Here is a 10,927-nt window from a genome sequence, read left to right on the forward strand (position 1 = left end):
AAAATTTGTAAGTGGGGTTTGGTGTTCAAGGATTTTCAATAAAAAAGAAAAGTTTTCTTAACAAAAATTACTAAACTATGAGTTTAGGTTTTAAAAGAGTTTTAAGAAGATTTTTGAGATAGAAATACTTTGAGTAATTAAGAAAACGGTTGAAAATAATGCAAAGTAATCTAAATTAAAGCTAATATCTTAAAGAAATGCAATAAAGGAATGCAGTAAAGAATAATGATACCAGAGTTTTGTTGACAAGGAAAAACCCTTAATCCAATTAAGTGATCATAGGTAAAAAAAAAACCCCGGGAGGATGCAATCGACCCTCCAGCTGTTCTTTTATTATTGCTTTTGTTTGTGAATGATTGCAACAAAATGAATGAATACTGTATGAACGAATGAATAACAATTGCTAATTAACTAAATCGTTGTTGTTGAATGATCAGTTGATTGATTATTTGCAGAGTGTGTATTCTATCAATGTTGTCGATGAGTAATTGATTGCATGTGTTTCTGATCGCTGGCTTCTTCTATTTATAGAGCTAGACGTTGAACTATATTTTTTAAATATCCGGGATCTCCCTGAACTTGCTCTCTATACTGAAGAAATGGCTTATATGACCGTTGAGAACTATTCTTCATCAAGTAAATCTATTGTCAAACCCGATTCTCGTGGAGGAAATGGTAGACTATCCGTTGTAACACGTTTTCTTTGTAAAACACGTCTTTGACTTCAGTCCTGCAAATAATATCTGATATACTAGACATACATCCGTTAGTAAAATCATAGATCTTGCAAATATCAAGATCTCATCATATCAGGATAATACTGTTATGTAGGTCGGAGCTCTGAATGCGATAGGATCAAGGATCCTTTAACTTACACAGTATTACGTATTTATTACAGAAAGACTAAAGTATTAATTTTGTTCAGGATCCTAATGGTGAAAATTCTACCCCAAACAATTACAAAAAAAATATTCTTATACGTTACATGTAAATATTGGATACTAAATCATATCAAAGTTCGATGTGTAGCAGAGTTTCTTTTATATAAAGTCTTCCAGAAAAGCAATATCTTAACCTTGATTACACAATTGACTGAGTTTTCATTGATGTCTAGCAAAAACGTAATTTTATTTCGTTAGTCATGACCCATGGTTGTTAGGAACAATAAAAGTAGCAGTTGGTTCAAGGGGTTTTTAATGATTTCAAGTGTTGTAATTTATTTGTAGGGTTCGAATTATATAAGAAAATTTTGTATTCTAAATATAGTATGATACCAATTACTATAATGATTATTATAATTATAGTCTAATTACAATTACTAATTATAGACATTATGCAATAAAATATTAATCATTTTAAATTGGGTTAAAGTGTAAAATGATGTTTGAAAACCAAAAAGTGTAAATTAACTTTTTTAATTGGGTTAAAGTGTTAATTGATGATTGAAAACCAAAAAGTGTAATATAAATTTAGTCATGTGTTGATTTAAATATTTTTAAGAATATAAAGACTGTGATAGGTCAATTGAGGTTGAGTGAGTTGTCTTGAAGTATATATGTAACACCCCAAATCTCGCAGTATTATTATATTATTAAAAGTAATTACTAAAAGTAATACCTATCAAATGAATATTCAATTTAAATCGCTCAATAAATGGTGGTGTCGTCGTATTTCTATCCCCGATTTCATCCGCAAGCAGGGACGGCTCCAAAGTGGGGGCATTGGGGGCAATTGACCCCACCCCAAATTTTATATAATTTAATTATTTATTTATTTATTTAGGGGTACATGTAGAAATTTGCCCACACAAAAAAATAAAATAAAATAAATTATATATCCTTATCAGTGTCACATACGGATTCCAATTTTCATTTAGATCTCAATTCTAATGATAGTAACTATGAGAGCAGATAATCTTCATTCTCCTTCTCCATAATATTTTCTTCTTCAACAGATAATATTACATTTATTTGTTCTATCTTAATAAAAATATCTATATATCAATATATGTTTTTCCCAATTTATTAGGTTTTTTTTATTTTCTTTTGACTTTAATTGAAAGGTGAACTGTGATGATAAAAAAGAAGGGTCGAACAGTCAAAGAGGGGGGGGGGGTTGGGTTTTGGGGAATCTGAGTATCTCACACAGAACACACTGAGCAATATATTATATGTTTATCTTTTATTGATTTTATAGACCTTATTATTAAATATATAAATGAGTAGATATATTATAATATAATATCATCAACTAGACAGCTAATTATCTAAAGGTTGTGTATGAACTTGGATTGTTGTTTTAGTGCAGCTTATTTATTATTCTGTATTGATTTTTTAAATGTATTCTTTTTATATTTATTATTTTTACTTATGTGTATGTTTTATTGTTTATATTCTACAATAACTAGGTTAGTTTGGTTAGTGATGGATATATTTCTAGTTAAAATACCCATGACATATTCCATACAAACACCGATTAATGAAGAAAGTTTGAAAAGGGCGGTGACGGTTATACGACGAAGTTGTAGTTGAATCGTTATGTCGTCTTTTGGCATGGTTAAAGAAAATGTTGACATGGGTTGTCTAAGCTAGTGAACAGTTAGTGCTTTTGGTTATACGACGAATTGTAGTTGGATCGTTATGTCGTTTTTTGGGTACACATTTTGGTTGTAATTGGATGGTCATTATTTTGCCGTATATAAATTTATCAGAATTAGATCGTTATATCTAAAAACTTTTTTACCTACATAATGTTTTAAATTTGCCCCCTTATGATAAAATTGTTGGCTCCCCTGTCCACAAGCACACAGTACTTTGTTCCCCACAAAAATCATTCCTTCTTAGGCACGACCTTTTTCACCTTGGGTACATTAAAACCGTGTATACAGTACATTCAGAAGATGGGTTGCCAATATTGATGTGTCCTTCGACGAAGACGACTGAGGAACCAAATCTATCCGACTTTCCTTACCCAAGATCGGCTCAAATCATTGGTTCATGTAATGGTATGCTTAATTTGTATTATTGAACCCGAACAATACTATTTGTCTATGGAACCCGTCAATTAGACACAAACTAGCCTTAACCCCACTGCGGTTTGTTTTCGCGGGTGTCCCTCTTGGGTTTGGTTTTGGTTTTGATCAGAAATCCGATGATTACAAGATTATATGGGTTAATAACTTTGACGATGGAGAACGTCCAAAGTCTGCGTTTGTTTACGCCCTCAAGACAGGTGCCTGATGTGAGATTGGTTACCCTGCCCGTCCATTTTCAAGATTTTTGTCGCCTGGGTGTTTTGTTAATGGAGTATTGCATTGGTTGGTGGATTTATATATATCCAGAACAAAGGTCTTCAAACGTTACGTGATGACATTGGATTTAAGCCCTTACGTTTGTGGCACAATCGCGTTACCTGAACCCAAGTGCGCAGCCCAACAACTGACAACCGTCAAAGGTTCTCTAGCTGTGATTTTTGGGGAGCCTAAAAAGCGAGGAATTTGTTGGGTGAGAGGAAAGAACCATACTGATAGCACTAATGCTTCATTGCTTCCTGGTATGTAGCTTATAAAACAAAAACCACCCTTCCATTTGAAGGTATTGGTAAAGTATTTGAAATGACCTCCAACGGTGCATTCTTGCTGGGCACTCACTATGCATCAAGTTTACAACTTTGTGACAGGAGTGTTATCAAGTCTCCGAAGATTAAGTCCTCGTTGCGCCACAGTTGACTTGCTCGAGCTGTTAGACAGAGGGACAACATGCGGCGAAAATCAACCATCTTAGCGGAGAAAAGAGACGTACAAATATAAATTAGTCTACTCAAGGAAATTAATGGTGTGTGGCTTCACTTTTCTGTCTTCACATCCCCATTTTGACGGCATGGCATTTTATTTCATTTTTGTTCTTAGACATAATCAGGAGGTCGGTTTGGTTGTGATAGATTATGATCAACTGGATTTTCATATGTAAGTAAGGTGATTCAATCATTATGGTCACTTGAATTTCTTGTGGGATCATTGCATAACATTTCAGCGATTATTGTTATTGCTTGTATATGTTTTTTAAATGCTATGTGGCAACTACAGTTTGATACATTTAGTTTCAACGATTATTGATTTAGATAGATCATGTGTTTATGTTTGATTGATCTTTCTGGAAAAACGTCTACCCGTCATCAAGTCTTCAAAGATTTAGCGCTTGTTGCACAACAGTTGACTACAAACAGTGTGTTGAAACGCTCGAGCTGTTACACAGAGGGATAACGTACGGCGAAAATCAACCATCTTGGCAGAGAAAAGAGACGTACAAATATAAATTAGTCTACTCAGGGAAATGTTGTTCAATGTAGACATTAAATTAGTTATTCCGATACTAAGATTAAATGGTTGAAACCAAATCTCAGTTTTCTACCAGTACTGTCATGCACATTTTTATCTAGACTACTCCATTGAAACGACCAACAAAATACAAATAACAGAAAAGAAATGGTTAAACAATGCACCTTTAGCAAAACAAAAAACGAGTACAAAATTCATCTCATTCTTTTGGTTAAAGGTTAGTGACAAAAATAAATGAAAAGCAAAAACTCAGATTAACATATGTTCTACAAGCCTTTCATTCATTGCACAACTGAATGTAGTCGTTCACCAACTATCATATCATTTCAAGTTTGACTTCGGCGCACCAAAACATAAGATTGATCCCCTGGACATGTGACAGATACTAGGGCGGATATACCTCGTATCATACTACAGTCTCATCTTGTTACTAATCCTCTATGAATTCATCACTTCTGTCCGCAATGCAATCTCTATTCCGATAGCTAATTTATCTAAGGACAGTTTTATAAGAGAACTACAAATAATTGCACCAGATTCAAGATCTTGTTCATGGAACTGACATCTGCAGCTGCTACCACTAGATCATTTGTTGGTGCAGATCAGCAGCCTGCTGAGCAAGCTCCACCACCATAGCCTCATCAAAGAACTTATTGATGCTCACATCCTCGCTCATTCCCTATTAAAAAGAGATAAAGGAACAACGAACACTTAATATATCATCAAGTGAAAGCATTACTTTATTGCATTCTTGTGTCTAAAATATTCCTCAACTCACAATACGTGAGTCATGCTTATTTTTGCTATTAGAATAGGAAAAAAACAGAAACACAAAAAAAAAATAAATAAATATTTTTTACCTTCCGACGCCTTGTCTTCACCATGAACTCACGTGCCAGGTATTGAACTGGCGCGGGCTCAAGTGGTCTCAATACAATACTTTTGTCCAATGGATCACCAGGAACAATGGCCCAGTGATCAAAAGTCGAGAGAGCAAAGGCTTGCCCCTGGGTATGATACCGTAAATCCGTCTCAAAACCAAATGACTCAATTACAGGAAGAAATGCCTGCAAAATTATACAACGATCAAACAAATACATAAGCAGAAGTTCAATACAAACCATACATACTTGATACTTCAAGTCTTCAACCCCTAGGACCAACCTAATTAGCCCAAGGCTACCACTTTCAACCCAAACCAAAAACTGCCATTTTTTTACCTTATTTAATAAAACTAGAATACTGACCTTGACTATATAGGCTGGTGTGCCTGGTTGAGGAACATCAGCAGTTATATGCCCACGTCTTCTTGATAACACCGTGTATATAGCAGAAACACAATCAATAGGTGTCTGTATCTGTAATGTAAAACACATTTAGTTATTTATGATTATGTTAAGATCTAGAGTGCAGGGTGTTCTTTTCAAAGCAAATATGCTTCCAGATAATGACATTATAAATTTATAATGTAATCTACGGACCAGCACAAAAAGAAATCTATAACATAGAGTTATTATTCAAGTATAGTAAGTTTCACAATCAATACCTCCACATAATATCTAGTTATTAAACAAATATAGTAAGCTTCAGGATTAATACCTCCACATAATAGACGGGCTCCATAAGACGTGGTGTTGCCATAAGAAAAGCTGAATAGGCCACACGTCGAGCTGTTGGAATGATTTGACCAGTTCCTCGATGTAATGGCTCTGGTGCAATCTTAGCATCGACTATTTTGAACTTCACATTACGGATGGGCTCATCACAAAGTGGGCCCTCGCGTGCACCCCACTGGAATCTGTTAAAAAGTCAATATTAGCACTTCCACTGTGTAAATTATCCACTCGAGAACTAGCCCGGCTTCAATTTATGCTTACTTCCAAAGTATAAATGATTTATACGTTCAACCAAAAATTGAGCTAGTGTAAGATCTTTTGAACCGTTTACGGCCAAATAGTATTAGTTATTTTTGTAAAACTTTAGTTAGAATGCTTTGCTCATATTTAACACATTAGTTCATAATAAACCTCATGTAAAAAAAAGATTTGTGTGTTTCAAGCTAAATTTAGTATTGCCCACTTAGACATAAAAACCCAACTCGCACAACCCACCATTCATCACCCCTATTACTCAGTATGAAGGAGTCTATACATTTTCAAATCTGTACAGAGACTGCAACTCTGCTCACAGATTATAAAGGCATACTTACCCTTGAACAATTGAATCCTTAACGGCATTCAACAAGGTTTTGTCTACTTCACCAGACAGCGTGTCATCCAATAATATGTTAGGTCCCTGCAATGGTTCCATATAGCTTAGAAAAAATAAAGAGGAATCAAAGCATGAATAAACAAATAAACACTCCAGAATTTCATTAAACCTGCTTATCTGGTCCAAACGCCCATATAGATCTTGCAGCAAGAAGATCCCAATCATATCTAGCTTGGAAGAAATCCCCAAGCCTCCTCCTAGGCCAGTCAATGCTCACAATACCATTCTCAATATCCTCCGCAAGTCCTCTCTCCAATGATTGAGCAATCTAAAGAAATAACCAATAAAAATTGACTTTTGATGCAATTTTTGATAAAACAACGTGAAATACAAAATATGGGTTATCATTTACATACCATAGTAATTTTATTTTTCTTGTTGGGAGTTTCAGCAAAGCATTTCATAGAAGATTCATCCACCACCGTTTCACAGAATGACACCACTGGATCTGCCACCTAAAAAAATAACATAAAAAGTGGAAATAATATAAGAAAGTTACTAACAGAAACAGATAGTAATATGCCTTAGTGTAAAGCTACAAATAACAGTACAGGTATATAACATTTTGTAATAAAAAAGAGAACAGGCAAAAAGTTACCATTTAAAAAATAAAACCTCCTAAATTACTTTATCAAAAAATTAGACAATTATTGAAAAACATATAATTTGTGCAATCATATTTGTAACAGTAGTTATTTATATAAAAAAAAATGAAACTTTTATACAGAGTGCTCTGGGTCTGCCTGACCCAGCCCGTTTCAGCCCTTGCAGAAGATTATTTGTCCAACTCCATTAACCAACCCACCCAAGCAGTTCATTTTCCACCTCTACGAGTAACAATTGGCTAAGTGAAGAAGTTACAATACCTTGACTTCCACTTCTGAATACAGTTCCCTAAGGTCCTTCATTATAGAATCTAAGTACAACTCTCCAGTACCTAGAATAGTGTGTTCCCCGGATTCCTCAACTTTAGTAATAGCTAAAGGATAGCTCTTACTGATCTTCCTAAGACCTTCAACCATCTTGGGTAACTCACTTGGATTTAATGGCTCGGTTGCTGTTTTCACCACTGGAAGAGTGTTAAACTGAAGTGGCCTAAAGATGTAAACATCCTCATCAAATTCTGAATTACAAAGAGTAGCAGTTTTCATAATTGAAGCATCAACACCCTCGATAAGCACCCAGGAACCAGGAGGGGCCTTATTGATAGGTATCCTGTAACGAGCTTGATAAACCCATAACTTCGTTACTTCTTTAACAGTCATATCTTCCTCATCGTCTGGTGAATAACCTTCTCCAAGGACACGGACAGTCTGGCCGATACGAAGTTCACCACTATAGACCCTTCCAAATGCATCAAACACACTACAATCAGATTTAGGATACAATTTTGTTATATTGACCATAAGCGGGCCAGAGTGATCACAATCCTCCATGGCAGAGTAAATTTTTGAATCTTTAGGTCCAGTGTATATGTGATCTACTTTTTGAGAGGCGGCCTCCTTGGCAGAAGGGATATGCTGAACCAGCATGTCGGTAAAGCCAGTGGCTGACCCGAAGACTGAGCTGCAAGCCAATCTAAGCAACGGCCTCACATTTAGCTTATAGGCAGCATTGCTCAGAGTCACACCTAGTTCCGCCAATGTTGTTTCCACGCTCTTTTTGTGTTCTCCAACTACTTGGCTGTAAATCTTGTAGAGGGGTTCAAGAATGAACTGCACAAATGATCTTTCTGCCCCACTTGCAGGTTGTTTCTTCTTAAAAGCTCTAGTAGCCGGATCATAATAATAATCTCCCCAAAGTCGAGAAGCGAATTTGTTGGCATCAAAAGGAATTCCATGAAGCTTAACATATAATTTGGCAAATGATTGCAAAGTGAAGCACCATCCTGCACTCCCACTAGCAAAACAAAGATTTCCAGCAGCTGGATCGATAATTTGAACATTGCCAGCAGTTGAAGAGACTGCAGCGATATGATTATTGATGACTTCAATTGTATGTCTCAACTTGTGATAAGCATCTTTGGGAGGTAGCTTGAGCTCGGTTATTAATCTGTCAACCTACATGAATAGAATCAATAGATATAATCGAACTTAAGCAAACACAAATATAAAAACTTACAGAAGTATTGTAAATTACATTCAAAAGATCTCAATTCTTGTCAGTTAAAGGGGTGTTTGGATGCGTATTTTTTTAAAAATCGGAATTAGTATGTTGTAATACAATAGGGTTTGAATACGCTTCTACCATTTGGTTATTATGAAATGTTATTCAATTTTTTTGGGGGGGTATTGCAATAAAAGTATCTCAGATTGGCTAAGACGGGTAAATAAGTAACATTTAGTTTACCATCTTATAATCAGTTTTGTTGCAACTGGTACAAAACAAAGAATTTATAATCAGAAGCAGAAAAGGCTTATTTAGACATTTAGAGCTGACTGTATAAACTCTAAATCACATCATTTTGAAAATGAAAACTCAAATAAAAAGAATACCTTGTTTATCACAACAACTATAGGTAAGCGGTCTTGAATTGCATGCCGGATAGCTCTCTCAGTGTTAACCTGTTAATGAGTCAATGTAAGTTATATTTTTATGTCAGAGCAGCACAGGTTTTAACACATGCAAGCCACTAAAATGACCATGTTCAATAATATACAAAATAAGTAATGTTATGTAGTAATAAAGAAATAACACATGACATACCATGACCCCTTCAGCAGCATCTACTACCAACACTGCCCCGTCAGCAAGTCTGAGGGCGGCAGTCATTTCATCAGAAAAATTGACATGCCCGGGTGTATCCATTATATTACACATATAAGATTTTGAATTGCTATCTTCAAGAACGAGTGACATTGGAACGGCCTTGATTGATATCCTTCTTTCCTGCTCATCAACCCTAGTATCAGTATACCTCATATGCTTCTCACTGTTTTGATCGAAAGTTGATATGTGGTGGGTTTGCTCAACCAGCATATCCATGAAAACGGTCTTCCCATGCTGCAGGTGTCCAACCAAAGCAACATTTCTAACCAGAGTGGGGTTTGATGAGAGACCCAATAGAAACTGTGTCGACACATAAGTAGAAGAATCTTTAATGCCGACTTCAAACTTAATATCTCTGACCGGCTTAATAATAGGCAGCTCGAGAGGCTGTTCGTCTTCATCCATAACCAGTGTTTCCACCTCTTCACCATACACCTCTTGTGCAGTCGGATAATACTTCTTATCCTCTGCAAGAATAATCTGATTATCCATATCAACATCATCACCAGTAGTCATCCACCCGTTATGTCCGACACCAATAACTCCATTCTCTTCATCAGACTCGGCCCTCTCGCCTTCTTCCTTGACTACAAGATCTTCATCTTCGTCATCTCTGTCACTCTCTTGATCAGACTCGATTTCAGGTCCAATGTAGTTTCCAAACTCATCATATAAACTGTCATCCATCCTGCTACCACCAAAAAACCTAATAAGAAAACGAACAATGCATATTTAAGGCATCGACTATTTGTATTTATACATTCATCAATCATTTCAAAACATAGCATAGATCAAAATCATTTCTAAGAGGTTATTAAAGTTCATTATTTTACATGCTTATGTCTTAAAGGTTGTGTTCAAAACGGTTACAAATAACAAGATAAACTAAACCCAGTTGAAATACACACTCCAAAATACCCCCCCCCCCCCCCTGCTAAATATGAGGTTGAAAAGAAACCGACTACATCACTACACCTCCATAACCTACATACAGTCATCAACAAATTTCCAAGTAACAATAATATCCTTATTTTATAACTTTTTCGCTTTAAAAACTGATATCACAAGCCCTAATATAACATAATTTAAAACTTGAAACTGAGTATATAGAAATTTCTATTGTATGTATCTAACCTAAGTGTTAAATGACTGTAACGCCAGCTAAAATACTCGGGCAATAACCGAAAGCTCGATGCGCACAATCACAAGTTTTTAACTAGTATACATACAACAAATCTTCGACTAAACATAAAATAAAAAAACAACCATTTGGAACATATTATTAAATAATAATAATAAGTTTTAGGAATTTAGGGCTTTTATTTATTGAGGTATAAAAAGGAAGATATAATTACATAAAGTTTATCAATCATCAACTAAAAGATATATATATATATATATATATATATGTGTATACAGATACAGATAGATATAGATGAAAGGGAACCTGAAGGTTTAATGGAAAGAATGACGGTCGGTGACCGGGAAAAAGGGTTTCAGGACTGAACAAGAAAATAAAATATAAAGGAGGGTTTAAGGGGTGTGTGTTTT

General features: G+C 35.2%; 1 protein-coding gene across 2 annotated transcripts; it reads right to left on the bottom strand.

The window, feature by feature from the left end:
* Positions 1–4,484: 4,484 nt before the first annotated feature.
* Positions 4,485–10,927, bottom strand: LOC122595500 (110 kDa U5 small nuclear ribonucleoprotein component CLO). Of its 2 annotated transcripts, none has more exons than XM_043767867.1 (11): positions 10,824–10,927; positions 9,314–10,064; positions 9,103–9,171; positions 7,474–8,667; positions 6,964–7,062; positions 6,717–6,875; positions 6,546–6,631; positions 5,936–6,134; positions 5,584–5,694; positions 5,197–5,403; positions 4,485–5,015 (listed from the first exon to the last, which is right to left on the bottom strand). In XM_043767867.1, the coding sequence occupies exons 2-11, from the start codon at positions 10,061–10,063 to the stop codon at positions 4,917–4,919; spliced, it is 2,973 nt and encodes a 990-aa protein (XP_043623802.1). In that variant the 5' UTR covers position 10,064; positions 10,824–10,927; the 3' UTR covers positions 4,485–4,916. The 2 variants fall into 2 exon arrangements, with proteins under 2 accessions (XP_043623802.1, XP_043623803.1); XM_043767868.1 differs by having other exon boundaries at positions 9,314–10,082.

Source organism: Erigeron canadensis, chromosome 4 (assembly GCF_010389155.1).
Source record: "Erigeron canadensis isolate Cc75 chromosome 4, C_canadensis_v1, whole genome shotgun sequence".
In the NCBI taxonomy this organism is placed as follows: domain Eukaryota; kingdom Viridiplantae; phylum Streptophyta; class Magnoliopsida; order Asterales; family Asteraceae; genus Erigeron; species Erigeron canadensis.